At 39.3% G+C, this 19,877-nt stretch overlaps 4 protein-coding genes across 4 annotated transcripts; 3 read left to right on the forward strand and 1 right to left on the reverse strand.

Annotated features, from left to right (window-relative positions):
* Positions 1-1,923: 1,923 nt before the first annotated feature.
* derl2 (derlin 2) lies at positions 1,924-5,170 on the forward strand. The gene is made up of 7 exons (XM_079551572.1): positions 1,924-2,037; positions 2,804-2,869; positions 2,941-3,014; positions 4,029-4,122; positions 4,225-4,420; positions 4,498-4,588; positions 4,689-5,170. Exons 1-7 carry the CDS (start codon positions 1,945-1,947, stop codon positions 4,792-4,794), a joined length of 720 nt encoding a protein of 239 aa, XP_079407698.1. The 5' UTR covers positions 1,924-1,944; the 3' UTR covers positions 4,795-5,170.
* Positions 5,171-5,654: 484 nt separating this feature from the next.
* On the forward strand, positions 5,655-8,383 carry LOC306959618 (SWI/SNF-related matrix-associated actin-dependent regulator of chromatin subfamily B member 1). Its single transcript, XM_079551774.1, has 9 exons — positions 5,655-5,884; positions 6,185-6,296; positions 6,372-6,480; positions 6,596-6,733; positions 6,830-6,957; positions 7,037-7,203; positions 7,291-7,481; positions 7,574-7,705; positions 7,794-8,383. Exons 1-9 carry the CDS (start codon positions 5,792-5,794, stop codon positions 7,831-7,833), a joined length of 1,110 nt encoding a protein of 369 aa, XP_079407900.1. The 5' UTR covers positions 5,655-5,791; the 3' UTR covers positions 7,834-8,383.
* A 474-nt stretch (positions 8,384-8,857) lies between these two features.
* rtcb (RNA 2',3'-cyclic phosphate and 5'-OH ligase) lies at positions 8,858-15,160 on the reverse strand. The gene is made up of 12 exons (XM_079551909.1): positions 14,993-15,160; positions 14,027-14,105; positions 12,843-12,910; positions 12,634-12,733; positions 11,240-11,396; positions 11,007-11,163; positions 10,758-10,917; positions 10,507-10,682; positions 10,241-10,429; positions 10,062-10,172; positions 9,219-9,338; positions 8,858-9,141 (listed from the first exon to the last, which is right to left on the reverse strand). The coding sequence occupies exons 1-12, from the start codon at positions 15,083-15,085 to the stop codon at positions 9,034-9,036; spliced, it is 1,518 nt and encodes a 505-aa protein (XP_079408035.1). The 5' UTR covers positions 15,086-15,160; the 3' UTR covers positions 8,858-9,033.
* A 613-nt stretch (positions 15,161-15,773) lies between these two features.
* On the forward strand, positions 15,774-19,552 carry fbxo7 (F-box protein 7). The gene is made up of 10 exons (XM_079551965.1): positions 15,774-15,899; positions 16,387-16,509; positions 16,600-16,822; positions 16,940-17,170; positions 17,269-17,413; positions 17,503-17,586; positions 17,738-17,833; positions 17,925-18,101; positions 19,122-19,165; positions 19,245-19,552. The coding sequence occupies exons 2-10, from the start codon at positions 16,388-16,390 to the stop codon at positions 19,503-19,505; spliced, it is 1,383 nt and encodes a 460-aa protein (XP_079408091.1). The 5' UTR covers positions 15,774-15,899; position 16,387; the 3' UTR covers positions 19,506-19,552.
* The last annotated feature ends 325 nt before the right edge of the window (positions 19,553-19,877 follow it).

Here is a 19,877-nt window from a genome sequence, read left to right on the forward strand (position 1 = left end):
GGGGACGCAAAATCCGGGCCCCACACTGTCACCTGTGGGGTCCCTCAGGGGTCCGTACTCATTCCAACCCTCTTCACCATTTACATGCTTCCCCTGGGTCATGAGTTTTGCATCCCTAACATTTACAAACCTCACTCATCCCACTCCCTTCCTGCTGCAGAGATAATAATTTTAATTAAAATAAATATACATTTTCACACCAAACAACCTTATAAGAACATTTATAAAATAGATATAGAATATTACAAAATGTACAACGATCACTGTTATTGCAATATTGCAATGGGATGCATACGTAACCATGTCTCCCTAAAACACCCTAAAAACCTGAAATAAAATTGATCCTGTAGCATCATAGAAGTCAAAGGAATGGAAAGCAAGTTGATGTTACACCCATGCTGTACAGTTTTTTTTTTTTTTTTTCTCACATAAAAAGTTGCATAAAGTTTACAATAAATGCCTCTCTTCCATGCCCTGTACATATTACTATAATCTGACATGGAGAAAGTTCTTTGGGCATGATGATTTCAGGCACATTTCCCTCAAACAGGGCGTTGTTACAATATCACTTTGTAAAGGCATTGTAGAGGAATAGGATACTGCACCAGTCAACTTAGTGACTGGAGGCAAGGTGCAGTGTCTTGCCCAAGGACACAATGACGGTGTGCATCTTCAGGAGAAGGGATTTGAACTCCCAACCCTGCGATCATGAGACAACCCACTCTACCAACTGTGCCACTGTCAGAATTTTTCATTAGCAATGGTACCTCTGGGGCGCAACAGAGACAAATATGCCACCCCTGGATCAATCGAAGGCGACTGAAAGAATAAGATCTGCGTCACATGAGCATCCGCAATAGCAGCTAATCATGAAGTTTTAGTTTCATTTGACTTTTGAAAAATAGCCCAAATCACCTAAAACTAGGCAATTTGCATATTGCAGTGGTAAAGTAGGCTACACAAATAATTCTTCAAAGAAAAATCAACATAAGTTTTGTGAGAAATTAATTCAGCAAATGAATAAATAATCCTTTATTTGTTTGCAATTGATGTCTTACTCTGAATTTTTAACCACTTATCAATTTCCAGTCACACCGAAACAATATGCTATACTTTTCGATGCAATCCCTGCTGGAGTTATCACGCTGTATAGAAGTGCATATTTGCATTTACAAGCACCTGTTTCTCTCCCCAATGCACTAAATTCTCAAATAGGAAAAATATGTTTCACACATCACAAAAATTGTAATAAGAATATTCGTGCTTTATTCCAGAAAGAGCTTGTATCTACTCCCCATGTTGTTTCATATTGGACCCAATTTGTAGGTAATATTTCATGGAAAAATATATGGACACTTCCCAACAAATTTCTGATAACAAATAAAGTAAAAGAGGTTTCGTACAAAATCATCCATACATATTATCCAGTTAATTCTTTTATGACCAAATTTAAAAGGGACATTGATGTGAACTGCTCTTTTTGTGTACATTGAAATGGGAAAACGTTATTTTTTGTTTCTTCAGAAAGCAAAAGAATGAAGATATCTATTTTGTTATTAATTTACTTATCCTTTTGTCCCAATTTTATATTCACAAATGTAAATATTCTAAGCAGAAACCCAACTTTGCACATTTTTTTAGTGATACTCTCTCATATATCAAGATTTTGGAAGGTTCTGAAAACAAAAAGGCTCTAAAAATCAGTATTTGCTCAAAATATAATATATTTGTAACTGAATAATTGTATTGTACAATTCTGTTACCCCCTGGCATACTCTGTATACTCATATACTTTTCAATTAAAAAAGAAAAAGAAAAAAAAAAAGAAAAAAAAAGAAAAAAAAAATCCTTTATTTGTTTACGTCCGCGGATGAAGCCCCGCCCCGCTCGCTCTGAAATGACGTGTCATGACATTTCCGGAAGTGCTCTCTGTTTCAGTCCAAAATGGCCTACCAAACCATACAGCAGGAATATTTACAGATTCCTGTTGTGACAAGGGCTTATACCACGGCTTGTGTCCTCACGACTGCTGCAGTGGTAAGACAATTTTGTGTTTCTTAGAGATTTTTGCTGCAGCTTTCTATTCATTTTGTAGGTTAGTGGAGACTAGCTCAAAGGGTTAGCAACAGCAAGAGTGGTAAATGTTACGTGTCCATAACATGATCTAAAAACCTCGGTGCGTGTTGGTGGGGTTAAAACGTACCCGGTGTTAAAACAGAGAATGCGTTTGAATATATTTTTTATTGCTACGCGAAATCACGAAATTTAGCGGAAAGTTTCGGTTGAGAACGTCTTTCTGAAATCTTGTTCTCCGCTCGCGAGACATTCGTTTCAGGGCGTAAGAAAAATGCTGCGATGGTTGGATCCGATGTTTAATAATATAAAGTTTGGGGAAATTCACTGTTATTAGTACGTTGACATTATTATAGCTCAACGTCCCTGTTAAGTTGTGCCTTTTTTTTTTTTTTTTTTTTTTTTACAGTAATGTACGTATGTTTTAACGCAATACTGTATCGAAACTTGAAATTCAAAAGTGTTTTCCTGCAATTTCACCAATTCACCTCAATATTTTTGCATCAGTGACGGGAGTGACAAGTGCTGTAAATTGATTGGCTGGCTGGCTCTTTCGGCTGGAGTGGTGCACGCTGAGTGGCTCCCAGTTACTGACACGCCCTATCACTTTTCATTTTCAAGTTAGCATGATGTGGATGCTCTGTGAGAAGAAGAGAAGAAAATCAACTTTTGCTTTTGTGAATTGTTGTTTATGTTTTTATGGTGACGTGTCTCTTTTTTTCTTTTACAGCAACTAGAGCTTATCACGCCCTTCCAGTTATACTTCAATCCGGATTTGATTTTAAGAAATTATCAAGTAAGTGAGAGCTGGATTACTTTGGCATCATCTAATCAAGCGCATTGTTATTTAATCTTTTTGTGTTACAGGTATGGCGACTAATAACAAACTTCCTCTTTTTTGGTCCTGTTGGCTTCAATTTTCTATTCAACATGATATTTTTGTATCCTTTTGAAAATGCCAAGTCAAGAACAATGTTGCATTTTAACCACGGAGGGGCCCCAAATTATTAACCTTTTTGAGATTTTAATGTCCAATTCACAGCTGTTTCTTTTCTTTTGTCAGTATTCAGGAAAATCATCCCTGGGTCTTGTAGAATTATGCTTTTGAGCGGGCTAATCCTGCATAATTTTGGGTTGGTTTTGTATCGCACTTCAGCTTGACAAGCCTCTGAAAGCACTACAGCTGCCCTGGGGCTGACGCATAAATAATGTTGCCGTCAATCCGTGCCATTGGTTCCTTCCGGCCATCACCAACCACCAACACACACACACACACCCACATCCAAAACCCCCAAACCCCAAAGGCTATCACAACAGTTAATAATAATTCGTTAACATCATATGCTTAATACTTCTTAATTGCTGATTAGTAAAGAGTCAGGAAGTCACTGTAAAAGATATTTGTTTGACGTTTGTTTACATGAGCAACTCAATATGGAGGTGGGAAGAGGTCTTATGATTGGAAAAAAAACTATATTTTTCATTTATTTATTTGAATTAGGACAGTGCTTATTAATCAACATGTCAGCAAAGAGCATTAATGTAAATATGCCGGAGTTACACAGTAGCTAATTTTCATCCGTTGTCCTAAGTCAGGTAAGGTCAGCAAACGTTAACTTAGACAATATACAGAAGAAATATATACACAATACATACAGACATTTCAAGGACAACACACAACCAGCCTCAAAGATGCCCCCAATGCTCCAAAAACAATAGATCCAACTCTACTCGTGCTGATCATAATAATGCTTCTCCAAAGCTATTCGTGACTAGTAACTAGATTGTTTTTTTTTAGTTATTTTCATTTCCTGCAATGCCTGCTGTGAACGCCTGTGCGTTTTTTATGCTTAGAAAGCAGAGCTCATTTGACCTGTTTTCTCAACATGAACATTATTTTTATGACAAATATTGAATTGTGTTTGTGTGTATTTTATCTTGACATTAGTTTTCAGATACAGATATTGTCGAATGCTTGAAGAAGGCTCTTTCAGGGGACGGACGGCTGACTTTGTCTTCATGTTTCTTTTTGGTGGGCTACTGATGACTGTATCCTTTTCACTAAAACGTTGCTTTCAGTGACCACAAGATGCTTTTTATAATTGTAATATTGTGTTTTGTGGTATAACGTTGTCTTTAACAAAGTGTTAGATATTTGGCACGTTTGTGAGCCTAGTTTTTTTGGGCCAAGCCTTTACTATTATGTTGGTGTACGTGTGGAGCAGGCGAAATCCCAATGTTCGCATGAATTTCTTTGGCCTGCTGAATTTCCAGGCTCCTTTTCTGCCTTGGGTTCTGATGGGATTCTCACTCCTACTAGGAAACTCCATAATCGTGGATCTTTTAGGTATGCATATCATTTAGACTCTTAAATCAAAATGTATAAACAATATAGTATAATCATATTGTTGTATTTTCTAAAAGGTATTGCTGTTGGACATGTGTATTTCTTCTTGGAAGATGTGTTTCCAAACCAGCCTGGTGGTGGACGTTGGCTTAAGACACCTTCTATCATGTTAGTCTGAACAAAACAAACAAACAAAAAATCAGATATTTCTTTTTGCACAAGACATACAATTGTGTCATGAAAGTAAATGAAAGTGTCTTCTCTGTAGAAAGATGCTGTTTGACACTCCAGAGGAAGATGCCAACTACAATCCTCTGCCAGAAGAACGCCCTGGAGGATTTGCCTGGGGAGAGGGACAGCGACTTGGAGGCTAAACGAGCATCTGGCTTTTGGGTCACTTCTACAGACATTCCTTCAAGAAGATGAAGGAACAAACATGGTCTTTGTTCATGGCATGTTTGTGAAGTTCTGGACACTGAATGCCCAAACCACTCAGAACTTATTTGGGAGTTACCGTCTGTTGTCTTTGTAAATGGACCTAAATCATCCCAAGAAACGCTTGTTGAAGCCAGATTGATGCTCCTGAATATTAGAAAGATTACAGGCTTCTCTGAATAATGTATGGTGATATTTGGTCTTCATCAAAGTATTGATGACAAACAAGACTGACAGCAGCTAAAATTATACAGGTCTATCTGTTCTGCTCACATAGCAAGCACATTTTTTTTCCATTTCACTTTTTATAAATAATAAATATGTGGCAAGTGAAGGTCTTCTTTTTTTTTTTACTTGAATAAAAGAGTTAACAAAACAAAATTGATTCTTACAAAAATGGAAATGTGGAGACCCTTTTATAAATTCTTTTTTTTTTTTTTCGGAAACAAACATTATTCAAAAGTTTGTCACGGATATTATCTGGTGTTTTTATTATAATTATTACATTTTACTCTATTCATTTACTTTCGTTCTCTGCCTCTGGTGCCACTTCAGAAACATTGTGTAGGTTGGCAGTAGGGGGCGCGCATGAGCATGTTCTCCGACCACAGCCTGAGATACGAGAGCTAGAGTGCGCTGTTGCGTTTGAAATAATCGGACAAGTGGCGTGTTGCGTTAAATTTGTGTATGTATAACGTATACATCCAACGGTACAACGGCTTACGTTTTAAAAATGGTTTGCTATGTCAATTATTTAAATACGCAAGTGTTCAATAGATTTTCTACACGCTAAATATACTAAAGGGGATTTTTTTTTTAAACGTTGCATGATGAACAATCACAGCACTGTATTTTCCCATTGTGTGTCTGACTGAACGCAGCACTGCAGGAACAAGGCAGACTGTAGCTTTACGCAAACTCGCAAGACCGTCCAAAATGATGCCCTTAGCTCTTAGCAAAACATTTGGACAGAAGCCGGTAAAATTTCAACTTGAAGAAGATGGAGATTTTTACATGGTTGGGTCTGAGGTACGCGTCCCTGTTGTATCAAAAATGTAAATTGTCAGTATGCTAACTTGCTAGCCACACGCCATCCCCAGTGAGTGATTAATGCCCATTGATAAACAAAGAAACGACCATAACAAAACCCTCCACTGAAATAAGTGTTTTGACCTGAATCAAAGTGCAATTTGAACTGAGCTACAGTTAGATGTAATATTTATACTACATATTTATACTGGCTTCCAAAATGTAATGTTAATTTGTTCATGTATAAACATCTTAGTACAAAATGTTTGAAACTGTGTCTTCTTCTGTGGTATTCCTCAGGTTGGAAACTATTTGCGTATGTTTAGAGGCTCCTTGTATAAAAGATATCCCTCTTTATGGAGAAGACTTGCCTCAGTTGAAGAGAGGAAGAAAATAGTAGCATCCTCACATGGTGGGTACCACACTATAAAAGAAGTGAAAAATAAACTATAAAAGGCCTGTCTGTTTATTCAATTTATCTTTGTAGCCACCAGTGTCACCCTGCTGAAGGCTTCAGAGTGTGAGGAGATCTTCGAAGGAAATGATGAGAAGTATAAGGCAGTGTCTATCAGCACTGAGCCGCCAGCCTATCTCAGGTTGTCCTAGATGGTTGACTTTAATATTTTCACATTCACTTATATATTCCCTTTGCTTCACAGTTTGCCATCAGTTAAAAGTAATGTTGTTATTTGTGGCTTATTGTTTTAAAAGGGAACAAAAAGCAAAGCGTAGTAGTCAGTGGGTGCCTACGTTACCGAACAGTTCTCACCACCTTGACGCGGTGCCTTGCTCCACCACAATTAATCGCAACAGAATTGGTAAAGACAAAAAGAGGACATTCCCTCTGTGGTAAGAAACCTAATCATACACATTTAAAGGACAGACGTGTGCCGTGGTGTGTAGTGTATGAACCATGCCTTTAACTTTGTATTCTATATTATCTAGCTTTGATGACCATGACCCAGCAGTCATTCATGAGAATGCAGCTCAGACTGAGATGCTGGTTCCTATTCGTCTGGACATGGAGATCGATGGTCAGAAACTCAGAGATACTTTCACGTGGAATATGAATGGTACGTGGCTCAATCCTATCAATGATGTACTGCACTTGTACTGTGCTGAGCTTATTTTTTATTAATATGTCATCTTTAGAGAAACTTATGACTCCGGAGATGTTTGCTGAGATCTTATGCGATGATCTCGACCTAAATCCATTGGCTTTTGTCCCTGCAATTGCTTCAGCAATCCGTCAGCAGATAGAGTCTTATCCTACTGACAGTATACTAGAAGAACAGGCGGACCAGAGAGTCATTATAAAGGTGATTTATTCCTGTCACACATCCATGTTTTGTAACCCTTTTCAAATTAATAAGCAGCAGTAATCACATTTCTTGTTTATTTGGCAGCTTAACATTCATGTAGGAAACATCTCTTTGGTGGACCAGTTTGAGTGGGACATGTCTGAAAAAGAGAACTCCCCAGAGTCTTTCGCATTAAAGTTGTGTTCAGAGCTTGGTCTAGGGGGTGAGTTTGTTACCACCATTGCATACAGCATCCGTGGTCAGCTCAGTTGGCACCAGAGGACCTATGCTTTTAGGTAGTGTATCCTTATCAATTAAATGCTTCAATGTACGTGACTAATATCGTGACTTTATGTGTCTTACTATTATCATTTTTATTTTTTTTCAGTGAGAATCCACTCCCCACTGTGGAAATTGCTATTCGTAATACTGGAGATGCAGATCAGTGGTGTCCTCTGCTAGAAACACTCACCGATGCAGAAATGGAAAAGAAGATTAGAGACCAAGACAGAAATACCAGGTGAGTTGGTTCAAGGACATGTCAGGAAATGTGTGAGTTGTTGTGTTTCTCCATAGAATATGTTTGTAATTTACATAATGCTTTACAGGCGAATGAGGCGATTGGCCAACACTGCCCCTTCGTGGTAGATGGTGGAGGATGTTCACCTGGAGCCTGCTGTTACAACCGTATATCTTTAGAATGGGTGAAGCACAGTCATTTGATTCCAGGCCTCATCCTTTATGGATAGCACGTTTATTTTTTACAGTCATTAGTTCAGTTTCTTTATTCAAGGAGTGGATGACCTGGTCACATGGATTTTTAACGGACTGCATGTTTACCTTCTTGTCCGGACTCTTCATCTTTGTGTAAATACCAAGTATGATATATTATGCGCTGTTAAAAAGATTTTTCTTTTTTTACTGTTAGTATTTTATAAATAGAAAATAGAAGGAATAAAACTCTGGTCCATGATCCCATTTGGTTTGTTTTTGAGCTTGTGTTTGTGTTAGGATTCCTGAACCACTCACTGGCTCCTAAAACAATAACTAGATATAGCCAGATATTTGTTACAATTGTGCCTCCACTGCACCTTCATTATGTATGTTTTAATATACATAATGGAGCAATGGATCATGGATGAATGTCAGTATGTTGGTACACTTATGTTTTAGTCTGTCTTTTTACTTGCATAAACAATAAAGGGGCATAAATAAGTGGTTCAGAGTACCTTTCTTTTGAGGATCTTTTTTTTTTTATTAGAAAGAAGTTAAAATATTGTTATCCAGTATTACATATCGCTGAACGGTTTATGACACTGTGGGCCAGTATAATTACTATTGCATGAGTTTTTGTTTTGTTGAGGAAAAACAGAAAAATACATTGCACTTGATGTCAGCATTAATGACAGTGTCCTCAACAGTCGCATTCTGTACACAATTTATATATTTTTTCCCTGTATCCTATTTGAATTATGTTTCCTGTTTGTGGTCCTTGAGCCTTTCCAGGCATTGGTGGACTGTGTTGGAGCCCCGACTAGTGGTGGACAGTATGACAGAAAAACTTAATGTACTGAGAGCAAATGTAGCACTACCCACCTCTGGATATTGCAGGTAAAGGACTATCTGGGCAGAGAAGACAAAAAGTGCTATGGTTCCCTTGGCAAATTAGTTTATTTGAAAACAAATTAAAAACCAAAAATAACATTTTCAAACCCATTAAAAAAAAGTCTTGCTTCATTTTAAGACAAAATTAAATTAGGCCAGACATGTTTGACATGCAAATTTGTACCATTTCCAGAGGGTTAGCTTTATTGCTTCATAGTTTAAAGAACTAAGTGAATACATTGTTTATCCTTTAATTACAGCTATGGGCCGCAGTTTAATGGCCTTTTTGCTAATTCCGGCATCATGGCATGTGTTGACAACATCTGTCACATTTTTGTAGGATTCAGGTGCCTGTAATGGATAAAATATTTGAGGAAAATATTAATACTCAGTAAACCAAACAAGATTTACGGAAATCTTTTACCCACCTCCTCCATCACTAGTTTGGGTGAAGCCACTCGGATTGCAATACCCATATCAGCAAGTTTGTCCAGGACATCCTGGAAGTCCAAGTTTCTACGTGACTTGGCTCTGGAGAGAGCTCGGCCCTGGAACACAGTCACAGTGACAGTTTGTCACTATTCATTAAATTGTGCAAATGCATTTGGGTGTGTTATAATGTAAATCGTATCAAGTCACACACTAAGGCTTTAGGATGTGCTCTTAGTGGTTTAATAAGGCACTATAATTACAGAATTTAACTTGGGTTGCCTTAACGGGACTAGATGCAAGTTGGTCATTTTTAGCTTCTTAGCTTCTATATTAAGCTTGTGCATGACGGCACTTCGGACCGAATTAACAACTTTTTGAGTGACAGGGCAGGATTTTAGAGCCAGTTGTGGTGAATAGGTCTGGGCTCATTCTATACATTAGAACATTGCTGGAACATGTAGGGGGAGGAAAATACTTCATTTTAACATTCTAAAACTCTGTATAGGCCCTTTAAGCTGCATAGGACAATGTCTAGTTTCACTTTAAGTCAATACCATTCCTTATTTAAAAGAATCTACTGGAGGGCACATGTGCCGGTATTCCTGAAGCTGGAGAAAGTTTATATTCCTTTGACGCTGATTTTAGCAGTAGGACTTTCCAAAACCAAGTGTGGGGCTCATTCCACTTAATTTTGGATAGTCAACATTACAATTGTTATGTTTACTTGTGTCCCAAGATACAAGTTCTGTTTAAGAAATATTTATATTTATCCATACTCTACCTCTATTTACTGTTTTTTATTATTTTTTCATCCAGTATTTTGAAGTAAAGGTACATACCGCTCCATGACATGTTGTGCCAAATGTTTCTGTCATCCCGTGCTCTGTGCCAGTTAACACATAACTGCAAGTTCCCATTGTTCCTCCAATTAACACCGGCTGACCTGTGAGCTGAGGAGAAACTGATGTTAAGTATGTGTATTGATTTTGTAATGAGTTTATATTCATTTTGCCTTTACCTGGTAGTCAACAGGAATGAGTGGATGGTGAGGAGGAAAGGCCCGAGTGGAGCCTTTACGATGGACTAACAGTGTTTTCTGTTTCCCATCCACAATGTGTTCCTCGACTTTTGCAATGTTATGAGAAACGTCATAGATAACATGCATGTCCAAGTCATCAGGTGTAGTACCAAAAACTTTAGAAAAGGCCTGTTAAAAAAAAACAAAAGAATACAAAAAAATCCAGTCTACTGAACAAAATACAAAAATCCACACACAGGTCCCACCTGTCTGGTGAGGAAGGTCATGGATGAACGATTGACCCAGGCATAATTCCCTGCAGCAGCCATGCCTTTCAGATAGTCTTGTCCTTCTTGTGAAAAAATTCGGGCACAGGCCAACTGTCGGTCGTTCACTGTGATCTTGTCTCTTTTCATTGCTTTCTCCATGGCCACTAAGGCATCTGTGAAATGATTAGTTCAGTAACGTGGAAGTCGTCTGCAGAAACTTTATGTTCATTCAACACGGTTAGACCTACCAGTGGCAACCTGATGGCCGAGGCCTCTGCTCCCACTGTGGATCATCACACACACCTGGCCTTTATGGTCGATGCCCATTTTCTTGGCGGCATAGTCATTATATATTTCATCCACTACCTGAATTTCAGCGTAGTGATTTCCTGCACCAAGAGTCCCCAGCTGCAGAAAAATAATGATTTCATTCCTTAAAATCTATAAATATATTTTTAATAATTATCTTTATTAAATGCCATATTCTCTGTAGCAACCTGTGGTAATCCTCTCTTCTTGGCCTTAGACGACACTTTGTTGGGATCTGCCTGTAACATCCTGCCATATTCCTCACAATGCTCCTTATCCTCAGCCCAGGCATAGCCCTCTCTGAGAGACCAGTCCACACCCATCTCGAGAGCTTCCTCCAGGTCTCTGTTTGGAAGCATACGATTGGTAATATGGATAACTATATATGGATAATATGGATAACTTACTGATGGATACTTACTTAGCAGTCATGGGAATAACCCCTTTGGACCCGACTCCCACTGGGATATGATCAAATAAAGATTGAGCTAACTGCTCCTTTACTGGCTGGACGTCCCGCTCATCTAAATTTGTTCTTAGCAGCCGGACTCCACAGTTTATGTCAAAACCAACACCACCTGCGGAAAAATATATATATTTTACATCTTATGGCATTCTATTAATTTAGCAGCTGAAATTATATTTAAAGCCACATTGTGAAACATTTCGGATTATATGTTGCAACATCTCGAGAGAAATGACTGTAAAGCTCAAAAATAAACATACATGCCTGCAATAACAAGCATTTTTTGCAATGGGTTATGTAACGCAGGGTGTAGAGGCCGTGTGGCAGCACATCTAGGGTATCTAAATAAAAATTGCAAATTAGCCTTGGCTATAAATGTTGTAGTGTGGTACATGTTTATTGTTCACACATGTCCCTATCAAATAAATAAATAAATTAAATAAATAAATAAATAAAACCTTCAAGAATCCAGTTGAGTGTCAGTGAATAACAATGAAATATAAAATTTCCTCTGGATTTTCATTAGTAATGCCTTCATGGCATTAATTATCAAATTGTTACCATACACAATGAAGGCTAATAAATATATTTCCTGAAGAAATGGTGAGCTATACTGTTCGAATTAGGTGTAAAATGTTTATTGGCCTTTTACTGTAGCAGGAGATTAGTTCTTAGTTTTGTTTAGAAAACTGGCTGGAAATCTCTGGCACTGCTCTAAACTGGGTCAAGGCCTATCTATGATTTGTCCTATCACAACTATGCAGATCTACTGCATGAGTCATTGGCGGCAGCTGAACATGGGCCTGCAGATTAACTGTCTCTGAATCAAACAGATCAGTCTGCGGATGCAGGTCTTTGGCCCAAAGAAACAAACAGAAGTGTTATCAGTCACCTTGAGTCTCTCTCTCCGAAACCCAAAAAACAAGTAAGAAACCTGACCTGAACTTAAACAGCCACATTAAATAAATAACATCAGCAGCTTTTTTCTAAAAACATTGCTCAGATCAAAGGTGTACTGTCTAATCCTGATTTAGAGCGACTAATCCATATATGTTTCTCCAGCAGGACTACTGTAACGACCTGCTCACTGGCCTCTCTAAACCAGCTCTGAGACAGAAGGAAACCTTTTGTACAATGTTTTAGTTGTAGTGAAAACCAGATCACACAGAGGAAACCTATGCAGACACGTGAGAACATGCAAACTCTGCACAGAATGGCCTCACCCGGCCGGGACATTGACCCCTGGACCTTCTTGCTGTGAGGCACAAGCGCTAACCGTTAATGCAAAATGTATTTTCGTGGGTGCATATTTGTATGGCTTTAAAAGAGAAAACAATAGTCCAACATACCTGGTGAGACCACAGCTTCAGGGTCATTCATGTCAAAAGCTGCCATATTTCCAATTGCAAACCCATATCCAGAATGGACATCAGGGAGACCGATGGACCTCTGTGATATTACAATATGTAATAAATATTTCTTATCAATACTAAATCACATTGATTGTACGAGGAGCGTGAACAAAACAAACAGAGAATGTCCAGGTGTTCCAGCTTACATGAACAATTCCAGGCAGAGAGGCCACATTTCCAATTTGTTTCATGGCTGGGAGGAATCCACCAATACCTAAAGCACAAAATACTTAGTTATTCTATATATATCAATATGACTACTTTTGGTGCAGTGGGTTGTGAAGATTTCTATGGAATTTTAGCCCTTTCTTCCTTACAAAAGTCTTCCAGAACTGAGAGATTTCTGGGCTGTCACTGCTCTTTGGATGTTTATCCACAGATCTTCAATGATGTTCACGTCAGGAGACATTGAAGGCCACAGAAAATACCTTCTGACTCTTCATGTCTTCCATCGTGGATTTTGAGCCGTGTTTACAAAATTACCCATTTGTAGAAGCCCTTTGCTTTGTAACTTCAACTTTTTCACAGATGGTGTTACGTTTTCATTCAGAATTTGTTGGAAATTGTGAATCCATTCTTTGTTCAACCTAAATTGTTGGCTGTGCCACTGGCTGCACTACAAACCTGGAGGATGATGGATGCACCCCCAGGATTCACAGTTGGACAGACGTTCTCTTCTGAAATTCTCTTCTCCATACGGACCTTTCGGCCAAAAAGTTCAATTTTAAACTTTTTTGTCTGCAACATGTCTGCTTAGGAAAGCATTTAAAGCTGTGATACTTTCCATATTTGGAGACTACGGCTGCATTAATTGCAGGGTGCCCAAACTTTATGTTAATACTATTTTGAAAATATAAATGATGGAATTAAAACCTGCTTTTATTGGAATGTCTCTAGCTCTGAGCTAAAACCTCATGCCTTTTGGAGCTTCCTCTTGCTTCATTGTTCACATTATTACAAAGTTTGCCTAAAGGTGCCTAAACTTTCACAACCCACTGTAAGTAAAAACATATATTCTTTTGCTGACTGTGTAATGTCTCAGATGTCATGTTCAACTAATGATCTAACCTCATAGTTCAAAGTGTTGCTGCAGGACACCCCAGCCACACTATATGTCAGTGAGACTGTATAATGTTTGGGAAAGCCATTGGTGCAAATTAGCAGCCATGATAATCTCAGTCAGCCCCAGGGCAAGCTAGGTTAAGGACATTGTGCACTGATACTTAAGTGTAGGGGAGCGAATAGCATTGGTTCAGTGAATTGTGTGGTGCCTTTAAGAATTGAGAGAAGGGCGATACACACCCAATGAAAAGAGATATTGTGCACAAACCTCCCCCTCGACAGGCATTACGAAGCTCTTCAAACATCAGCTTCTCCAAGGAATCATTCACATAGAAGTTTCCTTCAACCTGTAACAGCATTATTGATTAATATCATCAACTCCATGGAGTACAACAAGTACATACTGTATTCACAAATTCTATTTCATACGTCCAAAGCATGCTCATGTGCTGGACAGTAGAACCAGTGGAAAACAGTTATAGTATGTAGCCAAAAACTTGGTAAATAAATACGTCTTAAGATTCTTTCTAAAGCAGGAAAGACATGTAGTAGACCGGAATGTAATGGGTAGGGAGCTCCACCGAGCTGGATTTCAGTCTTTTGTTTGAGCAGTGATTCAAGCACCACCTCAGCAAACAATTAACCTTCAAGTCCCATCAGGCCGAAATCACAATCAATCCATGACTAAAGCAGGTGTAAAAAGGCTCTAAATTGAATTGAATTGCTAAAGCAAGCATCAATGAAATCATCTCTAATCAAGATCAATAAAGTCGTAAATCAAATATGACCCCAAATACCATCTGATAAAGCCCAAGTACCACCAGCAGGGACATGTACCACAGTTTGAGAACCACTGGGTGAGAAGAAGATTTAAGCACTATGTCCTGAGTATATTTCGAGAGAAAGTCCGAGAGATTTAGGCCCGGAGCTACCATTCAATATTTTTATACAATGAGAAAGAAATTTAATTTCACTGGAAATGCGGGGAAGAGAGTGGTGATCTGGTCTGGTCAGATCAGATCATTCTGTTTTTCTAAAGACTCTGGTGAAGGCATTTGGAATGAGTTGGAGTTTGTTGACGGTTTTGTTTGGGGAGACTCGTATGGAAAAACCTACAGTGATCAATTCTACTGAATATGAACCATATACAGTCTATGATATGAACGCATGAAAAAGGCCATGTTGTTTTAGTTAGCATTTCAGCTCTAGCCATGTTCAAGTGCCAATATCTCACCTGCATATTGGGAACAAAGCCTTTTTTAATTCGCCAGCAGTTACTGCTGATCTTGTCCAAGTACTGCAATTCATCATTATAACTTCGGCTCATTGTTGCGAGTAGTCAACGGAATAAATAAAAATAGTCTGCGTATCTGCTGTCAGTGCCTGTTCGCCAGCAAGACAGTACGGAAGCCCATTGAAATTAAAAACGCGAAGCTCTTTTCCAAATATTTAGGCTACGTGTAAAAAATGGAGAAAACAAAAAAGGGACAAACGTTATTATCATGACATGTACAAGTACACGGGGTGGGTCTATTCAAATTGTCTAAATAATGTAACTATACTTTTTAGAGAGATACTTTCCTTTAATTGACCTGCTGCCTTGCCGTAGTTGTAGTCCTCCTTGAAAATATTAGCAGCATATTTGTTCAGTGGTTGGACTGTTACAACTTTGGAATTTAAATGCGCGTTCGCGGTGGGGTGGGTCCTATGGGCGGGTCCCAGATTATTATCTGAGTTGATTCATTAAATTGGGAAAAATGTGATTCTAAAACAGTTTACTCTCGAAGTCGCAAGCGGAAGTTGTCACTAGGGCATTGATGTTTTTTCTTTATTTTTAAGGGACAGAGCTTTTTCAGAAAGTGTAGTTTGTTGTTGTTGTTGCGGATATTGTTGTTATATTTTTCCTAAACTGTACAGTTCACAAAATTAGAATGTAACCTGAAGTAACTATCCCGAGACACACACGGCACAGTAGGTGGCGCTGTGCACCTAAGCCGTTGGTTGCCACGCGCTAATAAACGAAAGAAGAAGAAGTTGTGTTTTGTTTTCAGAATTTCTACTTTCATCATGACAGCAGCAGAAGTAAACTTCGCTCAAACAAAACAACACTGTCACGCAAGGCCACTGCTAGAATACTAGAAGTAAGTGTCGGCCTGTCGTCCCAAAGTAAATTTACCGTCAATTGTTCAATAATTTTTGCAGGTGTCTATATGTATAGCAGCGTTAGCTCGTTGATGTTTTATTTGGAGATCAAAACCGAAACTCTTGGTATCTAACCGTTACGCGTTAACGTTGTTATGCAACACGTTTCTCATGCACTACAAGTTTACCCTGGTATCGTTTTTGAACTGTGTAGTGCTGTGTAGTACTGTCAGTGTAGTACTGTATAGTACTGTGTAGTACTGTGCAGTAGAAGCAGCGGCAGGGTGTCGTTGATGTTTTATAAATGGGGCGGCGACAAGTGGCGCAGTTGATAGAGCGGGTCGTCTCATGATCGGAAGGTTGGAGTTCAAATCCCAGCTCCAGCAGATGCAAATTTGGGCAAGACACTTAGTTAACCCACTATATAAGTTGAGACTATTTACCATTTGTTTGCACGCAAACTACTACGGAACTTTTCCTTTGTAGAATGAAGCTACGGATTCGATTCCTCAAGCAGACCAGCTGCTTTGAGCTACCTGGAGAAGACCCTACTTTGTCAGACCTTGCTGATCACATCAAACAGACTGTGCTGCCTTCACGGGGTCTGAGGTCAGACTAAACATTTACTTCACTTTGCAAAACCTCAATGATACTGCATCATCATGAGATAGTTCTTAAGTTTTTGTTTATTTTCCCCAGTGCAAATACAGAGTTCAGCTTATCCTTGAATGGAAAAGAGTCTATTCCAGATAATGGTCAGACACTATCATCCTGCAGCATTGTCTCTGGAGATTTAATCTGTGTACTACTGCTTGAAGAAGTTGATGTCGTCAATTCTTCATTTTCTGCTTCCACTGAGAAAGCATCCAACAGTGCAGCTCAGATACAGCCCCAGCATATGACAGCAATGTCCTACAATGAAGTGAGCATTTGTTGCGATTATGGTTGATTCAAAATAATAAAACTACTGTAACTATTTCATTTTAACAAAAAAATATAATGTGTTTAAATGTTTATGTTCGTTCACTACTTAATTCAGCCAAGTTGCAGCAGCTCTTCAGTATACAGTGACGAAAGCCAGCACAGTGAGGTCTCGGACCCTGAACAGACAGCTGGCAGTTGGGAACCAATGCTCTGCAGTGAGGCTGAGGATGGTCAAGCGCCCTTGTCTCTGGAGCTCCTCTTTCCTGGAGCCCACTGCACAAGTCCCAGTGATGCTGTCATTGTAGTTGGACACCTGCTGATGCTTGAAACAGGATTTACTCATGAGGTGTGACATGCTGTTGGAAGTACAAGAACACAGCTAATGTGTTTGCTAAACACTTATATTAATATTAAATGCATCATTTGTCTTGACTATCTGTCTAGGAATATGAGCCCAATTCAGTGAGCTTGCCTGCTGGGTGGCGGGGGGCATCTGGGTTTTACAAGTTAAAGTACACCCATGCTCTTTGTGAAAACAGCCTTGTAACTCTAGCAGCTGTGTGTACAGGCCCGACACTTGTTATAAATGGTAATTTTATACTATATATTTGTGACATTACTCAATAATCTTTCACTTTATCTCTGTATTTAATATTTTTGTCCCCTTTGCCTTTATAGCAACGTTTAAAGCTAATGAAACTGCAAATGCAGTTGGTAAATTGTGTTTGAATCCATCCATCTATGTGACCAATGAGTGGCCAGGTAGGCAGAATTTGGTCTTGAATTATGTGTTAAGTAAACTCAAATAAGTGTGTCTGTATGTGTTTCATTTGTACTCTTTCATTGCCAATTGCCAAGTATGCCAAATTCACTGTCTACTCTTAATGCTTTTAATTTTGTGCTCGTGTTTAAGGTGACCATGCAGCTGCGGCCTTCAAAGACCTGAAGAGACTGTCCAGAATCTTCAAAGACCAACTGGCATATCCCCTGATCGCCGCAGCTCGGGAAGGTGTACCCTCAGCAGCTGTGAATTCATGATTTTCACAATTTACATATATTATTTTCATACTTTATTATTTTTGTTTGTTTGGCCCTTTTAGCCATGGGTTTGCCTGTAGCCTTTGGTCTGCCAGTTCTTCCACCGGAGCTTCTTCTCAGGGTTCTGAGGTTGCTGGATGTGCACTCTCTAACAAGGCTTTCAGGAGTCAGCAAGCACTTTCATAACACCACGTCTGATTCCACATTGTGGAAGCATCTCTTTCTGCGAGATTTCAGAGGTACTGAGCTTTAAACCCTTTTAAAACATTGGATCAAGCAAGTTTGGGCAGCGTAGACATCCACTTAGCAAACCAAGCTGTTAAAATTGATTAATAGAGTTGCACCAGGAACGGCCAGACATTCTCAATTGTCAATGTCCTTTTGTTAAGCCCCTGTTGTCAGCCCACATTGCGGCTGAACATCTACGTCCTGTATCTCAACAGTACAACTACCGTGCGCCCTTGTTTTATTAATGCAGTGATCAGGGGAGACTTTATTCACAGGCATTGTGCATGAACTCCCTTTCATTAATTAGGTAAAATGTAAAACAATCATCAGATCAGCAAGTATAAGTTCTGATGCCTGAACATAAAGTTAGCCGTCTGTACTCTGTAGCCGGAGAGTAAAAGAAGGGTTGACGGGTTGGGGACACGAGGAAATGACAAGAGTTTTTAGAGCAGAGAGCACGATGCAACACTCTGCACAGAGACAGCCAGATGTGTGCGGTAGGTCCTGCGGATAAGGATGATACGGAATGTCGGGGGGTCCACAGACAAAAGTAGGTCCATCCGTGGCGCCGCGTAATTGTGCCATAAGCTCTGATCGCTGGCCGTGTTGGCACATGTTTGCTTTGCTACTCTTCCTCATCGTTCTCATTTAATACGGGTCGTTTTTATGTCAACTGCATTCATAAAACAGCAGCGCAAATACTGTTCAATGCCAGCGTACGGCAGGCGGCGGCAATGGAAGAGGAGTGAGGACTCAATGCCCCCCCAGTCCTCTCAGATGTTTTGGGACGTAAAGCGTAGCGGATTTGTGCATGTTTTGCCCCATTCGTAAAGTGATCTCTATTTTAATGTGCATAAGGCTGGAGTGCAGCCATCAGAAAAACTTGCTGAGAGTTATGAGTGGCTCCGAGCTGGGTCTCTCCTCTCTTGTTGCTGCAAATAATCATAAAACGAAATAATATAATGCCATGATTTTGTTTGGAATTTAAAATAAATAAAATACTGAAGTGTCAATTGCTTTCTTCTCACTAGACCCTGATTCCAGGAACCGACCCAGAGACACTAACTGGAGAGAGGTGAGTGGAAAGCATCTCATTCTGAACAATATATTTATTATGTTGTAAAAGTATAATGTATATAATATACCTTTTTTAGCTTTACAAAGGGCACTACAAGAATTGCAAGGAACGTCAGCAACTGAGACATCATCGTTCTCTCCCTCTTTACCCAAGCCCTCGAGATATCTTTGGCATCGTGCCTAATTTCCCAGCCGTTGTCCCAGGAATTATTGGTGGTGTATATGACCAGCGGCCAGCCCTTCCACGAGTCCTTTTACCTCGCCCACGCTATGACCCTATTGGTCCATTCCACAACTATACTCCCAGATCCGGAGGCAGAGACAGAGGGTTTATTTGACATTTTGAAACTTCAGAAACTGTTGAAATAAACACAGATTTCAGTGACATTCTTGCTTGTCTGACTATGCATAAAAACACTTTTCAGATTCCAATATAACTAGATTAAATGATCTGTCTAGGCATAGGGGCAATAACTGTTTCCAATTGTGTGCACAAAACCAATCTCTTAATCATGCTACAATTAGAATATATTTGTCCCATACTACACGCTCAAGACACTGACGTCATCCTTTGTCTCACAAAAAGAAGTGCCCTTGATTTCCATCACCGTATTATTTTCGCCTGTCGAGAGGGGCGGAGTGTGCGTAAAGCCAAACTGTCTCTGGTCCACGACAGAAGCCTTGCCAAACATGTAATATCAGATGAGTTT

The sequence above is a fragment of the Gobius niger genome (assembly GCF_951799975.1).
Source record: "Gobius niger genome assembly, chromosome: 2".
Lineage (NCBI taxonomy): Eukaryota > Metazoa > Chordata > Actinopteri > Gobiiformes > Gobiidae > Gobius > Gobius niger.

Coding starts and splice junctions, on each gene's coding strand:
- derl2 (XM_079551572.1), top strand. CDS start 1,945: ATGGCCTACCAAACCATACAGCAGGAATATTTACAGATTCCTGTTGTG. Junction 3,015..4,028: donor CTATTCAACATGATATTTTT/GTATCCTTTTGA, acceptor ATTAGTTTTCAG/ATACAGATATTGTCGAATGC. Junction 4,421..4,497: donor CATAATCGTGGATCTTTTAG/GTATGCATATCA, acceptor ATTTTCTAAAAG/GTATTGCTGTTGGACATGTG.
- LOC306959618 (XM_079551774.1), top strand. CDS start 5,792: ATGATGCCCTTAGCTCTTAGCAAAACATTTGGACAGAAGCCGGTAAAA. Junction 6,297..6,371: donor AATAGTAGCATCCTCACATG/GTGGGTACCACA, acceptor TTATCTTTGTAG/CCACCAGTGTCACCCTGCTG. Junction 6,734..6,829: donor AAGAGGACATTCCCTCTGTG/GTAAGAAACCTA, acceptor TATATTATCTAG/CTTTGATGACCATGACCCAG.
- rtcb (XM_079551909.1), bottom strand. CDS start 15,085: ATGAGCCGAAGTTATAATGATGAATTGCAGTACTTGGACAAGATCAGC. Junction 14,106..14,992: donor GCTTTGTTCCCAATATGCAG/GTGAGATATTGG, acceptor ATGCTGTTACAG/GTTGAAGGAAACTTCTATGT. Junction 10,683..10,757: donor CGGCCATCAGGTTGCCACTG/GTAGGTCTAACC, acceptor ATCATTTCACAG/ATGCCTTAGTGGCCATGGAG.
- fbxo7 (XM_079551965.1), top strand. CDS start 16,388: ATGAAGCTACGGATTCGATTCCTCAAGCAGACCAGCTGCTTTGAGCTA. Junction 16,510..16,599: donor CTGCCTTCACGGGGTCTGAG/GTCAGACTAAAC, acceptor TATTTTCCCCAG/TGCAAATACAGAGTTCAGCT. Junction 17,171..17,268: donor AAACAGGATTTACTCATGAG/GTGTGACATGCT, acceptor CTATCTGTCTAG/GAATATGAGCCCAATTCAGT.